This window comes from Oncorhynchus masou, unplaced genomic scaffold, assembly GCF_036934945.1.
Source record: "Oncorhynchus masou masou isolate Uvic2021 unplaced genomic scaffold, UVic_Omas_1.1 unplaced_scaffold_686, whole genome shotgun sequence".
Taxonomy (NCBI): domain Eukaryota; kingdom Metazoa; phylum Chordata; class Actinopteri; order Salmoniformes; family Salmonidae; genus Oncorhynchus; species Oncorhynchus masou.
Genome location: NW_027013311.1, coordinates 28,079 through 48,962, shown reverse-complemented (window position 1 = coordinate 48,962; position 20,884 = coordinate 28,079). Strand labels below are relative to the sequence as shown.

The 20,884-nt window shown below is 51.7% G+C and overlaps 1 protein-coding gene across 1 annotated transcript in view; it reads left to right on the top strand.

Annotated features, from left to right (window-relative positions):
- Nucleotides 1–894: 894 nt before the first annotated feature.
- The window catches only part of LOC135536942 (F-box/WD repeat-containing protein 7-like), a 29,619-nt gene continuing 9,629 nt past the window's right edge, over nt 895–20,884 (top strand). Inside the window, exons 1-2 of the mRNA XM_064963162.1 lie at nt 895–1,121; nt 1,656–2,274. Of these exons, the coding sequence (XP_064819234.1) occupies nt 1,708–2,274 (567 nt within the window). The 5' untranslated portion in view covers nt 895–1,121; nt 1,656–1,707. The remainder of the gene's footprint in view (nt 1,122–1,655; nt 2,275–20,884) is intronic.

Here is a 20,884-nt window from a genome sequence, read left to right as displayed (position 1 = left end):
CCACTAGGCTACCTGCTCTAACCACTAGGCTACCTGCCTCTAACCACTAGGCTACCTGCCTCTAACCACTAGGCTACCTGCCTCTAACCACTAGGCTACCTGCTCTCACCACTAGGCTACCTGCTCTCACCACTAGGCTACCTGCTCTAACCACTAGGCTACCTGCTCTCACCACTAGGCTACCTGCTCTAACCACTAGGCTACCTGCTCTCACCACTAGGCTACCTGCTCTAACCACTAGGCTACCTGCTCAAACCACTAGGCTACCTGCTCTCACCACTAGGCTACCTGCTCTAACCACTAGGCTACCTGCTCTCACCACTAGGCTACCTGCTCTAGCCACTAGGCTACCTGCTGTGTCATTTCAGACAATGTGTTTTTCACAAGGGGCTTTTCTAAGAATCTGGATTTCAACAGAAACATTTTATTGTTAAAATAATTCTTAATGGAGCCTTTGTATTATAGTTTGTCAATATTTGTTTGTTACATTTTGTAAACAATATATATATTTTTAAACAGCTTATTCCTCTCTCCAATATTGCTCTTCGTCTCTCACACAGTGACTTATAAAAAATGCATGAATAGTTTTGAACATGATAGATATACTAGGTTATAATGGATTGAGTCTTGAGACTGTGAGAGAGTTTGATCATTCAAAATTCTTCCAAGTAAAGTTTTTCATGTCAATATAAGCTTGTCAGTGTAAGTTTATTTTGTCAGATAACCATGACATCTGTCATATCAGATCCTACTAGATACGTTTAATATATTTGATCGAATTCTAATAATTTGCCCAAACTTCAGAGAAAATCTTCCACCTTGTGGTATGTGTCATAGCAAGGCGCCAGGGAGGGTGACCCCCGACGTGACGTCATCACAGCACGCCAACCCGCTTGGGTTTCTCTTGCAGAAGATAAAAGAGACTGAAAAGTGCCTCTTTCTCCGACCTATACGAGCGTTTTATGTTTCTCTCTAGACTCCATGCCCTTCGCCGTCTGATGAACGGATGTTAGCGTATTTTACTGGGGGAAAAAAGGGGCCAAAATCAGATTTATTTCGAATGCAAAGACTGGATAAAACGCCACTGTACTTGCAACAACGGCCATCTGTTTTCGGTGAAGGTGAGTTTACTTGTGTGTTTAGATGGAAAGCAACGAGTAAGCGAAGTGTCCACGAATTGCTTATCGAGCTAAGTAGCTAGCTGTGTTAAAGTTAAGCGGTAACTTAGCGATGACCGTCAACCGTGTGCATGCCCAGGTTAGCCTCAACTTCTAAGCTTAGACTTCAACTAGATGTTTGACTGTTTTATGCATTTTATAACAACACATCGCACGCCGAACCTCACATAATCTAACGCACATTATTTGTTTGTTTCTCAACGCGTGGGAAACAACATGCAACCCCGCCCCCCCCCCAATCCACGTGCGCAGGTGCATTGCCCCAATATCTCGTGGTCAGGGGAACAACTTTCTGCCTCCTGAATGAAGAAATCCTCCGGTGGGTTTAAGGAGTACTTTTAAAATCTCTAACCCCCCCTCCCTCTTCCTCCCTCCCCCCTCTCTTCCTCCCTCCCCCCTCTCTTCCTCCCTCCCCCCTCTCTTCCTCCCTCCCTCCCCCCTCTCTTCCTCCCTCTTGTCCCAGTTTTTTTCGACCAGGATGCCCCAGTCCTCTTCTCCCATCTGAAGACGGTAGGACAGTAGTCTGAAGATGAAGCAGGATCCATTGACCAAGGGTGGTAACACAGCCACATCCTGTCCAGGAAGGATAGACTCTATTGGGGTAATGATGCTAGCCAGCACCCCCTCCTCCACTTCCTCCATCTCTTCCTCAATATCCTCCCTCTCTTCCTCCATCTCTTCCTCATCCTCCTTGCAGGGAGAAAAGAGAAGGGGAGATGAGGAGTTCATTTGTCGAGAGGAGGAGGAAGGGGACGTGGTCAGCGTTGCTATAGTGACCATAGCGGAGGAGTCCTGCCCTTCCGAACCGTTTGGAACTGTCGCCCACGGGGAGGTAGCAGCCAATGAGAGTGGGGTGAGGGATGGGGACTGCCAATCAAAAACTAACCAAAGTACCCAAACTGAAGAAGAGGAGAAGCATGAGGAGGGGGAAGGAGGAGAGGAGGAGGAGGAGGAAGATGAGCTGGCTGAAGATGAGAGTGACCATTCTGCCCTGTTGGAGGGTGATGAGGGAAGGAACCAGGTGTTTGTCTCGGATGATAACTTGGGGTTGTCAGACAGTCTGCCCCCTGGAAAACCAACACTCCTCAACATCAAGGTAAGAAAACGCACCTCCCCTCTAGTCTAATTCAGAGTCCAGGAGAGTGATAACCCGGGCGTACCATTGTGACGTAGCTACGCGACTCTGAGACCGCTGTTTACGAGGGATGCACGACCGCGCACCTCCCCGAAATTACCAACCAACGCTCATCTGGGTCGTCCTTTATTCGTAGTTGTTGTTTGTGTTGTGTGTTGCCAGTTGGGTACATTTCTTGAGCTCCATTTCTTGAGAATGAGAACAGAATGAAATCCAACGGTCCAGTATTCTAGAACACCGCTGTGCCTTCCGGAACATGTTTTCAGATTCTGATGAGCACAAAGCTCAGAGAGCTGTTTAAACACGTCAGCCAACCACATTATTATAATGTATACTGTCTGATGGGCGACGGCTCCGTCGATGATGTGGCACGCAACCTTTGGTGGGCGCAATGCAACACCTGCACATCTCGTCGGGCAGGAAGTGGACCAATGGTGTATGTTTTAAACAGGAACTGGTTTGTGACTGTGGGTTTTAGACAGGAACTGGTTTGTGACTGTGGGTTTTAGACAGGGACTGGTTCGTGACTGGGGGTTTTAGACAGGGACTGGTTCGTGACTGGGGGTTTTAGACAGGGACTGGTTCGTGACTGGGGGTTTTAGACAGGGACTGGTTTGTGACTGGGGGTTTTAGACAGGGACTGGTTCGTGACTGGGGGTTTTAGACAGGGACTGGTTCGTGACTGGGGTTTTTAGACAGGGACTGGTTCGTGACTGGGGGTTTTAGACAGGGACTGGTTAGTGACTGGGGGTTTTAGACAGGGACTGGGGGTTTTAGACAGGGACTGGGGGTTTTAGACAGGGACTGGGGTTTTAGACAGGGACTGGGGGTTTTAGACAGGGACTGGGGGTTTTAGACAGGGACTGGGGGTTTTAGACAGGGACTGGGGGTTTTAGACAGGGACTGGGGGTTTTAGACAGGGACTGGTTCGGGACTGGGGGTTTTAGACAGGGACTGGTTCGTGACTGGGGGTTTTAGACAGGGACTGGTTCGTGACTGGGGGTTTTAGACAGGGACTGGGGGTTTTAGACAGGGACTGGGGTTTTAGACAGGGACTGGGGTTTTAGACAGGGACTGGTTCGTGACTGGGGGTTTTAGACAGGGACTGGTTCATGACTGGGGGTTTTAAACAGGGACTGGTTCGTGACTGGGGGTTTTAAACAGGGACTGGTTCGTGACTGGGGGTTTTAGACAGGGACTGGTTCGTGACTGGGGGTTTTAGACAGGGACTGGGGGTTTTAGACAGGGACTGGTTCGTGACTGTGGGTTTTAGACAGGGACTGGGGGTTTTAGACAGGGACTGGTTCGTGACTGGGGGTTTTAAACAGGGACTGGTTCGTGACTGGGGGTTTTAGACAGGGACTGGTTCGTGACTGGGGGTTTTAGACAGGGACTGGTTTGTGACTGGGGGTTTTAGACAGGTACTGGTTCGTGACTGGGGGTTTTAGACAGGGACTGGTTCGTGACTGGGGGTTTTAGACAGGGACTGGGGGTTTTAGACAGGGACTGGTTTGTGACTGGGGGTTTTAGACAGGTACTGGTTCGTGACTGGGGGTTTTAGACAGGGACTGGTTCGTGACTGGGGGTTTTAGACAGGGACTGGGGGTTTTAGACAGGGACTGGTTTGTGACTGGGGGTTTTAGACAGGGACTGGGGGTTTTAGACAGGGACTGGGGTTTTAGACAGGGACTGGGGGTTTTAGACAGGGACTGGGGGTTTTAGACAGGGACTGGTTCGTGACTGGGGGTTTTAGACAGGGACTGGTTCGTGACTGGGGGTTTTAGACAGGGACTGGTTCGTGACTGGGGGCTCTAGATGGGAACTGGTCTAGTGACTGGGGGTTTGCTGAATGAAAGGAGAGCAGCTCTTCTGATGGTAATGAGCTGCCTCCCTATTGGCTGAAGCATGGTATTACAGCCAACCTGCCCCTCTATTGGCTGAAGCATGGTATTACAGCCAACCTGCCTCCCTATTGGCTGAAGCATGGTATTACAGCCAACCTGCCCCTCTATTGGCTGAAGCATGGTATTACAGCCAACCTGCCCCTCTATTGGCTGAAGCATGGTATTACAGCCAACCTGCCCCTCTATTGGCTGAAGCATGGTATTACAGCCAACCTGCCCCTCTATTGGCTGAAGCATGGTATTACAGCCAACCTGCCCCTCTATTGGCTGAATGGTATTTTACTGGTAGGTCCATATGATGTATAGTGCCTCCATGCATGGGGCTGTGCTTTTAAAGGGTCTGTATTATATATATGAGGGAGCGAGAGACAGAGGAAGACAGAGAGAGACAGAGTGTATAGAACTCCAGGCAGTAAGAATTCCATCAAGTCATTCCAAGATTCTTACAGGCCTTGAGGATACAGAGAATGTTCCTACAATAACACTGCTGACTGCTGTTGTCACCTTCTGAGTGAGAAGAAGCACGAGCACCACCACCAACTAGCATAGCCATGTCAGCAAATGCCTGCTGTTTGAACAGACACACACACACACACACCCGATTTGGTCACGAGGCTCCCAAGTGGTGCATCGGTCTCAGGCGCGTCACCACAGTCCCTGGTTCGATTCCAGCCTGTATCACATCCGGCCGCGATTAAGAGTCCCATTGGGCGGCGCACAATTGACCCAGCGTTGCCCGGGTTTGGCCGGTGTAGGCCGTCATTGTCATTGAGAATTTGTTCTGATCTGACTTGCCTAGTTAAATAAATAAAGTGGCACTCGCAGTTTACACAGTCAGTACACCTGAAATGGATTTGATCATTAAGGCCTGCAGTGTGAACTCTAGTATATAATAATATCCCAATATGTAACTATGGATGTCCGTCCCGCCTGACAGGTGTGTTCAGTGAGGTGACATGATTATACCATTCAAGATAGAAATGTGTAGATCGAGTCTACTTGATTATATATCATACGAAATCATCATATCTGTTCTTCTCAATACATTTCTATCTGATTTGTGAATTTACCGTGATGTCGTCGTGTTGGCATTCCACGGCCTTGTTCTGTGTCTGTTTCCTCCCTCCGCTCCGTCCCCTCTCTGAGGCAGCACAGGATACACACACACACACACACACACACACACACACACACACACACACACACACACACACACACACACACACACACACACACACACACACACACACACACACACACACACACACACACACATCCCTCTCGCCTGTAAGAATCTTGGCATGACTTGATGGAATTCTTACTGCCTGGAGTTCTAGACTCTGTCTCTCTGTGTCTCTCCTCAGGTTGGAAGCAAATACATTGTGCTGTCAATATACATTGTACATTCACTATATTAAATTGTGTTGCTGATGAGCTATATTCAGCAGTGCCCTTCTGTAGTTTAGTTTTAGTTTCCTTGTGTACTCTGTGTGTTTATAGTCATCACAGGAGATTAGTGTGAATGGTGTTGGTTCCTCTGTGCTGTTATCACCTTGGCCACCAACACTGACTACCAGGGGACCCCAGATACCTGGCTAGTAGCTTGTCCCCTACACTGACTACACACTACCACCAGGGGACCCAGATACCTGGCTAGTAGCTAGTCCCCAACACTGACTACACTACCACCAGGGGACCCAGATACCTGGCTAGTAGCTAGTCCCCAACACTGACTACACTACCACCAGGGGACCCAGATACCTGGCTAGTAGCTAGTCCCCAACACTGACTACACACTACCACCAGGGGACCCAGATACCTAGCTAGTCCCCAACACTGACTACACACTACCACCAGGGGACCCAGATACCTAGCTAGTCACCAACACTGACTACACACTACCACCAGGGGACCCAGATACCTGGCTAGTAGCTAGTCCCCAACACTGACTACACACTACCACCAGGGGACCCCAGATACCTGGCTAGTAGCTAGTCCCCAACACTGACTACACACTACCACCAGGGGACCCCAGATACCTGGCTAGTAGCTAGTCCCCAACACTGACTACACACTACCACCAGGGGACCCAGATACCTGGCTAGTAGCTAGTCCCCAACACTGACTACACACTACCACCAGGGGACCCAGATACCTGGCTAGTAGCTTGTCCCCAACACTGACTACAAACTACCACCAGGGGACCCAGATACCTGGCTAGTAGCTAGTCCCCAACACTGACTACACACTACCACCAGGGGACCCATATACCTGGCTAGTAGCTAGTCCCCAACACTGACTGCACACTTACACCAAGGGACCCCAGATACCTGGCTAGTAGCTTGTCCCCAACACTGACTACACACTACCACCAGGGGACCCAGATACCTGGCTAGTAGCTAGTCCCCAACACTGACTACACTACCACCAGGGGACCCAGATACCTGGCTAGTAGCTAGTCCCCAACACTGACTACACTACCACCAGGGGACCCAGATACCTGGCTAGTAGCTAGTCCCCAACACTGACTACACACTACCACCAGGGGACCCAGATACCTGGCAAGGAGCATGCCCCCAACACTGACTACACACTACCACCAGGGGACCCAGATACCTAGCTAGTCACCAACACTGACTACACACTACCACCAGGGGACCAAGATACCTGGCTAGTAGCTAGTCCCCAACACTGACTACACACTACCACCAGGGGACCCCAGATACCTGGCTAGTAGCTAGTCCCCAACACTGACTACACACTACCACCAGGGGACCCCAGATACCTGGCTAGTAGCTTGTCCCCAACACTGACTACACACTACCACCAGGGGACCCAGATACCTAGCTAGTCACCAACACTGACTACACACTACCACCAGGGGACCCAGATACCTGGCTAGTAGCTAGTCCCCAACACTGACTACACACTACCACCAGGGGACCCCAGATACCTGGCTAGTAGCTAGTCCCCAACACTGACTACACACTACCACCGGGGGACCCCAGATACCTGGCTAGTAGCTAGTCCCCAACACTGACTACACTACCACCAGGGGACCCAGATACCTGGCTAGTAGCAAGTCCCCAACACTGACTACACTACCACCAGGGGACCCAGATACCTGGCTAGTAGCTAGTCCCCAACACTGACTACACACTACCACCAGGGGACCCAGATACCTGGCTAGTAGCTAGTCCCCAACACTGATTACACTACCACCAGGGGACCCAGATACCTGGCTAGTAGCTAGTCCCCAACACTGACTACACTACCACCAGGGGACCCAGATACCTGGCTAGTAGCTAGTCCCCAACACTGATTACACTACCACCAGGGGACCCAGATACCTGGCTAGTAGCTAGTCCCCAACACTGACTACACTACCACCAGGGGACCCCAGATACCTGGCTAGTAGCTTGTCCCCAACACTGACTACACACTACCACCAGGGGACCCAGATACCTGGCTAGTAGCTAGTCCCCAACACTGACTACACTACCACCAGGGGACCCAGATACCTGGCTAGTAGCTAGTCCCCAACACTGACTACACTACCACCAGGGGACCCAGATACCTGGCTAGTAGCTAGTCCCCAACACTGACTACACACTACCACCAGGGGACCCAGGTACCTAGCTAGTCCCCAACACTGACTACACACTACCACCAGGGGACCCAGATACCTAGCTAGTCCCCAACACTGACTACACACTACCACCAGGGGACCCAGATACCTGGCTAGTAGCTTGTCCCCAACACTGACTACAAACTACCACCAGGGGACCCAGATACCTGGCTAGTATCTAGTCCCCAACACTGACTACACACTACCACCAGGGGACCCAGATACCTGGCTAGTAGCTAGTCCCCAACACTGACTACACACTTACACCAAGGGACCCCAGATACCTGGCTAGTAGCTTGTCCCCAACACTGACTACACACTACCACCAGGGGACCCAGATACCTGGCTAGTAGCTAGTCCCCAACACTGACTACACTACCACCAGGGGACCCAGATACCTGGCTAGTAGCTAGTCCCCAACACTGACTACACTACCACCAGGGGACCCAGATACCTGGCTAGTAGCTAGTCCCCAACACTGACTACACACTACCACCAGGGGACCCAGATACCTGGCAAGGAGCATGCCCCCAACACTGACTACACACTACCACCAGGGGACCCAGATACCTAGCTAGTCACCAACACTGACTACACACTACCACCAGGGGACCCAGATACCTGGCTAGTAGCTAGTCCCCAACACTGACTACACACTACCACCAGGGGACCCCAGATACCTGGCTAGTAGCTAGTCCCCAACACTGACTACACACTACCACCAGGGGACCCCAGATACCTGGCTAGTAGCTTGTCCCCAACACTGACTACACACTACCACCAGGGGACCCAGATACCTAGCTAGTCACCAACACTGACTACACACTACCACCAGGGGACCCCAGATACCTGGCTAGTAGCTAGTCCCCAACACTGACTACACACTACCACCGGGGGACCCCAGATACCTGGCTAGTAGCTAGTCCCCAACACTGACTACACTACCACCAGGGGACCCAGATACCTGGCTAGTAGCAAGTCCCCAACACTGACTACACTACCACCAGGGGACCCAGATACCTGGCTAGTAGCTAGTCCCCAACACTGACTACACACTACCACCAGGGGACCCAGATACCTGGCTAGTAGCTAGTCCCCAACACTGATTACACTACCACCAGGGGACCCAGATACCTGGCTAGTAGCTAGTCCCCAACACTGACTACACTACCACCAGGGGACCCAGATACCTGGCTAGTAGCTAGTCCCCAACACTGATTACACTACCACCAGGGGACCCAGATACCTGGCTAGTAGCTAGTCCCCAACACTGACTACACTACCACCAGGGGACCCCAGATACCTGGCTAGTAGCTTGTCCCCAACACTGACTACACACTACCACCAGGGGACCCAGATACCTGGCTAGTAGCTAGTCCCCAACACTGACTACACTACCAACAGGGGACCCAGATACCTGGCTAGTAGCTAGTCCCCAACACTGACTACACTACCACCAGGGGACCCAGATACCTGGCTAGTAGCTAGTCCCCAACACTGACTACACACTACCACCAGGGGACCCAGATACCTAGCTAGTCCCCAACACTGACTACACACTACCACCAGGGGACCCAGATACCTGGCTAGTAGCTAGTCCCCAACACTGACTACACACTACCACCAGGGGACCCCAGATACCTGGCTAGTAGCTAGTCCCCAACACTGACTACACTACCACCAGGGGACCCCAGATACCTGGCTAGTCCCCAACACTGACTACACACTACCACCAGGGGACCCAGATACCTGGCTAGTAGCTAGTCCCCAAAACTGACTACACTACCACCAGGGGACCCCAGATACCTGGCTAGTCCCCAACACTGACTACACACTACCACCAGGGGACCCAGATACCTTGCTAGTAGCTAGTCCCCAACACTGACTGCACTACCACCAGGGGACCCAGATACCTGGCTAGTAGCTAGTCCCCAACAGTGACTACACACTACCACCAGGGGACCCAGATACCTGGCTAGTAGATGAAGAATATAAAAATATAAGCTTTTGATCAACGCTGGGTCAATATTTACATGCTGACATGTTGACCTGTCATTTGTTTGTGTTCAGTTCTGGACCTCTGTGTCGTCGTATGTAGAAACGGACATGAACAAAACTGAACAGTTATCAACTAGGGCACCCAACTACACTGGGATGGGGAATACGCTTTACACTGGGATGGGGAATACGCTTTACACTGGGATGGGGAATACGCTTCACACTGGGACGGGGAATACGCTTTACACTGGGATGGGGAATACGCTTCACACTGGGACGGGGAATACGCTTCACACTGGGATGGGGAATACGCTTTACACTGGGATGGGGAATACGTTTCACACTGGGATGGGGAATACGCTTTACACTGGGATGGGGAATACGCTTTACACTGGGATGGGGAATACGCTTTACACTGGGATGGGGAATACGCTTCACACTGGGATGGGGAATACGCTTCACACTGGGATGGGGAATACGCTTTACACTGGGATGGGGAATACGCTTTACACTGGGATGGGGAATACGCTTTACACTGGGATGGGGAATACGCTTTACACTGGGATGGGGAATACGCTTCACACTGGGATGGGGAATACGCTTCACACTGGGATGGGGAATACGCTTTACACTGGGATGGGGAATACGCTTCACACTGGGATGGGGAATACGCTTCACACTGGGATGGGGAATACGCTTCACACTGGGATGGGGAATACGCTTCAGATGGGGAATACGCTTTACACTGGGATGGGGAATACGCTTCACACTGGGATGGGGAATACGCTTTACACTGGGATGGGGAATACGCTTTACACTGGGATGGGGAATACGCTTCACACTGGGATGGGGAATACTCTTCACACTGGGATGGGGAATACGCTTCAGATGGGGAATACGCTTTACACTGGGATGGGGAATACGCTTCACACTGGGATGGGGAATACGCTTTACACTGGGATGGGGAATACGCTTCACACTGGGATGGGGAATACGCTTTACACTGGGACGGGGAATACGCTTTACACTGGGACGGGGAATACGCTTTACACTGGGATGGGGAATACGCTTCACACTGGGATGGGGAATACGCTTTACACTGGGATGGGGAATACGCTTCACACTGGGACGGGGAATACGCTTCACACTGGGACGGGAATACGCTTCACACTGGGACGGGGAATACGCTTCACACTGGGACGGGGAATACGCTTCACACTGGGACGGGGAATACGCTTCACACTGGGACGGGAATACGCTTCACACTGGGACGGGGAATACGCTTCACACTGGGACGGGGAATACGCTTCACACTGGGACGGGGAATACGCTTCACACTGGGACGGGGAATACGCTTCACACTGGGACGGGGAATACGCTTCACACTGGGACGGGGAATACGCTTCACACTGGGACGGGGAATACGCTTCACACTGGGACGGGGAATACGCTTTACACTGGGACGGGGAATACGCTTCACACTGGGACGGGGAATACGCTTTACACTGGGATGGGGAATACGCTTTACACTGGGATGGGGAATACGCTTCAGATGGGGAATACGCTTCACACTGGGACGGGGAATACGCTTCACACTGGGATGGGGAATACGCTTCACACTGGGATGGGGAATACGCTTTACACTGGGATGGGGAATACGCTTTACACTGGGACGGGGAATACGCTTCACACTGGGATGGGGAATACGCTTCACACTGGGACGGGGAATACGCTTCACACTGGGAATACGCTTCACACTGGGAATACGCTTCACACTGGGAATACGCTTCACACTGGGATGGGGAATACGCTTCACACTGGGACGGGGAATAGGCTTTACACTGGGATGGGGAATACGCTTTACACTGGGATGGGGAATACGCTTCACACTGGGACGGGGAATACGCTTTACACTGGGACGGGGAATACGCTTTACACTGGGACGGGGAATACGCTTCACACTGGGACGGGGAATACGCTTCACACTGGGACGGGGAATACGCTTCACACTGGGACGTGGAATATGCTTTACACTGGGATGGGGAATACGCTTCACACTGGGATGGGGAATACGCTTCACACTGGGATGGGGAATACGCTTCACACTGGGATGGGGAATACGCTTCACACTGGGATGGGGAATACGCTTTACACTGGGACGGGGAATACGCTTCACACTGGGATGGGGAATACGCTTCACACTGGGATGGGGAATACGCTTCACACTGGGATGGGGAATACGCTTCACACTGGGATGGGGAATACGCTTTACACTGGGACGGGGAATACGCTTCACACTGGGATGGGGAATACGCTTCACACTGGGATGGGGAATACGCTTTACACTGGGATGGGGAATACGCTTCACACTGGGACGGGGAATACGCTTCAGATGGGAATACGCTTCACACTGGGATGGGGAATACGCTTCAGATGGGATGGGGAATACGCTTTACACTGGGATGGGGAATACGCTTCAGATGGGGAATACGCTTCACACTGGGATGGGGAATACGCTTCACACTGGGATGGGGAATACGCTTTACACTGGGATGGGGAATACGCTTCAGATGGGGAATACGCTTCACACTGGGATGGGGAATACGCTTCACACTGGGATGGGGAATACGCTTCACACTGGGATGGGGAATACGCTTCACACTGGGACGGGGAATACGCTTTACACTGGGACGGGGAATACGCTTTACACTGGGACGGGGAATACGCTTCACACTGGGACGGGGAATACGCTTCACACTGGGATGGGGAATACGCTTCACACTGGGACGGGGAATACGCTTCACACTGGGACGGGAATACGCTTCACACTAAGACGGGGAATACGCTTCACACTGGGATGGGGAATACGCTTTACACTGGGATGGGGGAATACGCTTCACACTGGGATGGGGAATACGCTTCACACTGGGATGGGGAATACGCTTCACACTGGGAATACGCTTCAGATGGGGAATACGCTTCACACTGGGACGGGGAATACGCTTCACACTGGGACGGGGAATACGCTTCACACTGGGATGGGGAATACGCTTCACACTGGGATGGGGAATACGCTTCACACTGGGATGGGGAATACGCTTCACACTGGGATGGGGAATACGCTTCACACTGGGATGGGGAATACGCTTCAGATGGGGAATACGCTTCACACTGGGATGGGGAATACGCTTTACACTGGGATGGGGAATACGCTTTACACTGGGACGGGGAATACGCTTCACACTGGGACGGGGAATACGCTTCACACTGGGACGTGGAATATGCTTTACACTGGGATGGGGAATACGCTTCACACTGGGATGGGGAATACGCTTCACACTGGGATGGGGAATACGCTTTACACTGGGACGGGGAATACGCTTCACACTGGGATGGGGAATACGCTTCACACTGGGATGGGGAATACGCTTCACACTGGGATGGGGAATACGCTTTACACTGGGACGGGGAATACGCTTCACACTGGGATGGGGAATACGCTTCACACTGGGATGGGGAATACGCTTTACACTGGGATGGGGAATACGCTTCACACTGGGACGGGGAATACGCTTCAGATGGGAATACGCTTCACACTGGGATGGGGAATACGCTTCAGATGGGATGGGGAATACGCTTTACACTGGGATGGGGAATACGCTTCAGATGGGGAATACGCTTCACACTGGGATGGGGAATACGCTTCACACTGGGATGGGGAATACGCTTTACACTGGGATGGGGAATACGCTTCAGATGGGGAATACGCTTCACACTGGGATGGGGAATACGCTTCACACTGGGATGGGGAATACGCTTCACACTGGGATGGGGAATACGCTTCACACTGGGACGGGGAATACGCTTTACACTGGGACGGGGAATACGCTTTACACTGGGACGGGGAATACGCTTCACACTGGGACGGGGAATACGCTTCACACTGGGATGGGGAATACGCTTCACACTGGGACGGGGAATACGCTTCACACTGGGACGGGGAATACGCTTCACACTAAGACGGGGAATACGCTTCACACTGGGATGGGGAATACGCTTTACACTGGGATGGGGGAATACGCTTCACACTGGGATGGGGAATACGCTTCACACTGGGATGGGGAATACGCTTCACACTGGGAATACGCTTCAGATGGGGAATACGCTTCACACTGGGACGGGGAATACGCTTCACACTGGGACGGGGAATACGCTTCACACTGGGATGGGGAATACGCTTCACACTGGGATGGGGAATACGCTTCACACTGGGATGGGGAATACGCTTCACACTGGGATGGGGAATACGCTTCACACTGGGATGGGGAATACGCTTCAGATGGGGAATACGCTTCACACTGGGATGGGGAATACGCTTTACACTGGGATGGGGAATACGCTTTACACTGGGACGGGGAATACGCTTCACACTGGGACGGGGAATACGCTTCACACTGGGACGTGGAATATGCTTTACACTGGGATGGGGAATACGCTTCACACTGGGATGGGGAATACGCTTCACACTGGGATGGGGAATACGCTTCACACTGGGATGGGGAATACGCTTCACACTGGGATGGGGAATACGCTTCACACTGGGATGGGGAATACGCTTTACACTGGGACGGGGAATACGCTTCACACTGGGATGGGGAATACGCTTCACACTGGGATGGGGAATACGCTTCACACTGGGATGGGGAATACGCTTCACACTGGGATGGGGAATACGCTTTACACTGGGACGGGGAATACGCTTCACACTGGAATGGGGAATACGCTTCACACTGGAATGGGGAATACGCTTTACACTGGGATGGGGAATACGCTTCACACTGGGACGGGGAATACGCTTCAGATGGGAATACGCTTCACACTGGGATGGGGAATACGCTTCAGATGGGATGGGGAATACGCTTTACACTGGGATGGGGAATACGCTTCAGATGGGGAATACGCTTCACACTGGGATGGGGAATACGCTTCACACTGGGATGGGGAATACGCTTTACACTGGGATGGGGAATACGCTTCAGATGGGGAATACGCTTCACACTGGGATGGGGAATACGCTTCACACTGGGATGGGGAATACGCTTCACACTGGGATGGGGAATACGCTTCACACTGGGACGGGGAATACGCTTTACACTGGGACGGGGAATACGCTTTACACTGGGACGGGGAATACGCTTCACACTGGGACGGGGAATACGCTTCACACTGGGATGGGGAATACGCTTCACACTGGGACGGGGAATACGCTTCACACTGGGACGGGGAATACGCTTCACACTAAGACGGGGAATACGCTTCACACTGGGATGGGGAATACGCTTTACACTGGGATGGGGGAATACGCTTCACACTGGGATGGGGAATACGCTTCACACTGGGATGGGGAATACGCTTCACACTGGGAATACGCTTCAGATGGGGAATACGCTTCACACTGGGACGGGGAATACGCTTCACACTGGGACGGGGAATACGCTTCACACTGGGATGGGGAATACGCTTCACACTGGGATGGGGAATACGCTTCACACTGGGATGGGGAATACGCTTCACACTGGGATGGGGAATACGCTTCACACTGGGATGGGGAATACGCTTCACACTGGGATGGGGAATACGCTTCACACTGGGATGGGGAATACGCTTCAGATGGGGAATACGCTTCACACTGGGATGGGGAATACGCTTTACACTGGGATGGGGAATACGCTTCACACTGGGACGGGGAATACGCTTCACACTGGGATGGGGAATACGCTTCACACTGGGATGGGGAATACGCTTCACACTGGGATGGGGAATACGCTTCACACTGGGATGGGGAATACGCTTTACACTGGGATGGGGAATACTCTTCAGATGGGGAATACGCTTCACACTGGGATGGGGAATACGCTTCACACTGGGATGGGGAATACGCTTCACACTGGGATGGGGAATACGCTTCAGATGGGGAATACGCTTCACACTGGGATGGGGAATACGCTTCACACTGGGATGGGGAATACGCTTCACACTGGGATGGGGAATACGCTTTACACTGGGATGGGGAATACGCTTTACACTGGGACTGGGAATACGCTTCACACTGGGATGGGGAATACGCTTTACACTGGGATGGGGAATACGCTTCACACTGGGATGGGGAATACGCTTCACACTGGGATGGGGAATACGCTTCACACTGGGACGGGGAATACGCTTTACACTGGGATGGGGAATACGCTTTACACTGGGATGGGGAATACGCTTAACACTGGGATGGGGAATACGCTTAACACTGGGATGGGGAATACGCTTCACACTGGGACGGGAATACGCTTCAGATGGGAATACGCTTCACACTGGGATGGGGAATACGCTTCAGATGGGATGGGGAATACGCTTTACACTGGGATGGGGAATACGCTTCAGATGGGGAATACGCTTCACACTGGGATGGGGAATACGCTTCACACTGGGATGGGGAATACGCTTCACACTGGGATGGGGAATACGCTTCACACTGGGATGGGGAATACGCTTCACACTGGGATGGGGAATACGCTTCAGATGGGGAATACGCTTCACACTGGGATGGGGAATACGCTTCACACTGGGATGGGGAATACGCTTCACACTGGGACGGGGAATACGCTTCACACTGGGATGGGGAATACGCTTCACACTGGGACGGGGAATACGCTTCAGATGGGATGGGGAATACGCTTTACACTGGGATGGGGAATACGCTTCAGATGGGGAATACGCTTCACACTGGGATGGGGAATACGCTTCACACTGGGATGGGGAATACGCTTCACACTGGGATGGGGAATACGCTTTACACTGGGATGGGGAATACGCTTCACACTGGGACGGGGAATACGCTTCACACTGGGATGGGGAATACGCTTCACACTGGGACGGGGAATACGCTTCACACTGGGATGGGGAATACGCTTTACACTGGGACGGGGAATACGCTTTACACTGGGATGGGGAATACGCTTTACACTGGGATGGGGAATACGCTTTACACTGGGATGGGGAATACGCTTTACACTGGGACGGGGAATACGCTTTACACTGGGACGGGGAATACGCTTTACACTGGGATGGGGAATACGCTTCACACTGGGACGGGGAATACGCTTCAGATGGGGAATACGCTTCAGATGGGGAATACGCTTTACACGGGGACGGGGAATACGCTTCAGATGGGGACGGGGAATACGCTTTACACTGGGACGGGGAATACGCTTTACACTGGGATGGGGAATACGCTTCACACTGGGACGGGAAATACGCTTCAGATGGGGAATACGCTTCACACTGGGACGGGGAATACGCTTCACACTGGGACGGGGAATACGCTTCACACTGGGATGGGGAATATGCTTCAGATGGGGAATAGGCTTCACACTGGGATGGAGAATACGCTTCACACTGGGACGGGGAATACGCTTCAGATGGGGAATACGCTTCACACTGGGATGGGGAATACGCTTTACACTGGGATGGGGAATACGCTTCAGATGGGGACGGGGAATACGCTTCACACTGGGATGGGGAATACGCTTCACACTGGGACGGGGAATACGCTTCAGATGGGGATGGGGAATACGCTTCACACTGGGATCGGGAATACGCTTCAGATGGGGATGGGGAATACGCTTCACACTGGGATGGGGAATACGCTTCAGATGGGGAATACGCTTCACACTGGGATGGGGAATACGCTTCAGATGGGGACGGGGAATACGCTTCACACTGGGACGGGAATACGCTTCACACTGGGACGGGAATACGCTTCACACTGGGACGGGGAATACGCTTCACACTGGGATGGGGAATACGCTTCACACTGGGACGGGGAATACGCTTCACACTGGGACGGGGAATACGCTTCACACTGGGATGGGGAATACGCTTCAGATGGGATGGGGAATACGCTTCACACTGGGATGGGGAATACGCTTCAGATGGGGAATACGCTTCACACTGGGATGGGGAATACGCTTCAGATGGGGAATACGCTTCACACTGGGATGGGGAATACGCTTCACACTGGGATGGGGAATACGCTTCAGATGGGGGCGGGGAATACGCTTCACACTGGGACGGGGAATACGCTTCACACTGGGATGGGGAATACGCTTCACACTGGGATGGGGAATACGCTTCACACTGGGACGGGGAATACGCTTCACACTGGGACGGGGAATACGCTTCACACTGGGATGGGGAATACGCTTTACACTGGGATGGGGAATACGCTTCAGATGGGGACGGGGAATACGCTTCACACTGGGATGGGGAATACGCTTCACACTGGGATGGGGAATACGCTTCAGATGGGGAATACGCTTTACACTGGGATGGGGAATACGCTTCAGATGGGGAATACGCTTTACACTGGGACGGGAATACGCTTCACACTGGGACGGGGAATACGCTTCACACTGGGACGGGGAATACGCTTCACACTGGGATGGGGAATACGCTTCACACTGGGATGGGGAATACGCTTTACACTGGGATGGGGAATACACTTCACACTGGGATGGGGAATACGCTTCAGATGGGGAATACGCTTCACACTGGGACGGGGAATACGCTTCACACTGGGATGGGGAATACGCTTTACACTGGGACGGGGAATACGCTTCACACTGGGATGGGGAATACGCTTCACACTGGGATGGGGAATACGCTTCAGATGGGGAATACGCTTCACACTGGGACGGGGAATACGCTTCACACTGGGATGGGGAATACGCTTCACACTGGGATGGGGAATACGCTTTACACTGGGATGGGGAATACGCTTCACACTGGGATGGGGAATACGCTTCACACTGGGAATACGCTTCACACTGGGAATACGCTTCACACTGGGAATACGCTTCACACTGGGAATACGCTTCACACTGGGAATACGCTTCACACTGGGAATACGCTTCACACTGGGAATACGCTTCACACTGGGAATACGCTTCACACTGGGAATACGCTTCACACTGGGATGGGGAATACGCTTCACACTGGGAATACACTTCACACTGGGAATACGCTTCACACTGGGATGGGGAATACGCTTCACACTGGGAATACGCTTCACACTGGGAATACGCTTCACACTGGGAATACGCTTCACACTGGGAATACGCTTCACACTGGGATGGGGAATACGCTTCACACTGGGAATACGCTTCACACTGGGATGGGGAATACGCTTCACACTGGGATGGGGAATACGCTTCACACTGGGAATACGCTTCACACTGGGAATACGCTTCACACTGGGATATGCAACAAGCAAGTAAAAGAGGGCAGTTCAGTCAAGGTCCAATCGGTATTGTTTCAGTAGTATCGGGTCTCTCTCCCTCTCATCTTCCTTGGTAGATGCTCCTCTAGACTGCTGCAGCAGGGCCTGCTGGGAGAGGACAAACAAGGGTCTGGTTATCTAACTGGACCCCAGATACCTGGCTAGTACCCAACACTGACCACACACTACACAGAGGACAAACAAGGGTCTGGTTAACTAACTGGCTCTCGCCTGGAAAACATTGTGACTAAGTGCACAAAACATTAAGAACACCTGCTCTTTCCATGACATAGACTGACCAGGTGAATCCAGGCTATGATCCCTTATTGATGTCACTTATTAAATCCACTTCAATCAGTTTAGATTAAGGGGAGGAGACGGGTTAAAGAAGGATTTTAAAGCCTTGAGACATGGGTTGTGTCTGTGTGCCATTCGGAGGGTGAATGGGAAAGACAAAATATTGAAGTGCCTTTAAACGGGGTATGGTAGTAGGTGCCAGGCGCACTGGTTTGTGTCAAGAACTGCAACGCTGCTGGGTTTTTCACGTTCAACAGTTTCCCGTGTGTATCAAGAATGGTCCACCACCCAAAGGACATCCAGCCACCTTAGGAGTCAACAAGGACATCCAGCCACCTTAGGAGTCAACATGGGCCGGCATCCCTGTGTAATGCTTTCGACACCTTTGTAGAGTCCATGCACTGACAATTTTTCAGCTGCTCTGGGGGTGGGTGAGGAGGGGGGGCTGTAAAACAATATATTTGGAAAGTGTTAATGGTTACATTGCTAAAGCAAGTGAAATCATTTCACTTAAAAAAAAAAAAATCATAAATGAACAAGTCGATATTACACTCACTAAACTATCAAAAGAATAGAGACATTTTAAAATGTTATATTATGGCTATGTATAGTGTATCGTTGAAGTACAGAAGGGTGTGTAGTAAATCAACAGATTGATTATGGGTTAGATTAAGGCTACAATGGTGTTTTTTTGTGCTTGGTTGTCCACGTTGTGGTAATAGATTAATAGGAGTTTATCGAAATTGGTTGTTTTTTCTTAGTGTCTGTGGGTCTGTGTTATCTGAATAAAATGTGTCTAATATAGTCACGCGGTGTCTCTCTCCGCTGCGTCACCCCGCCGTTCTCTCGGCATTCCTCTCGAGCAGCCTGACTTCTGTCAACCCCGGTAGGTTTGGCACTCCGTATTTGAGCTGCCTCGCTTGTCTCTCTCCTCTCTCTCTCTCTGCACTTTCTCTCTCTGCTTATATGGCTAACTAGCTTGGGTCAATGCAGTGAAATCTAACTCTGCTTCTAGTTGTATTAGTCGTAATGTACGGGGGTACGCAATGGTACACATCGTCCAATGGAAGTGGTTACTCGCAGTTTCCTTCTCCACAGTGAAACAACATTAAGAAATAGTTGCTTTTATACGCGTTGCATTTAGGGAGAGAAAATAGGCCTGTCGGAGCATGTCCGTAGCGACAGGAAACGTTAAGGTTGTATCGAACTGAGGGAGAAGAGGAAGGATCCGACCAGAGGAGTTGATACATATCTAAATCGCGCTGTGGACTTGTGCTGCCTTGAAGTAGATCAGAGGGCGTCCTAACGCAGGAATACCATCACCATGGGTTTCTACGGCACGTTGAAGCTCATATTCTATAAAGTAAGTGACTGGGGGGGCGGGAGGCTATTTCTTTAAATTAATTTTCTTTT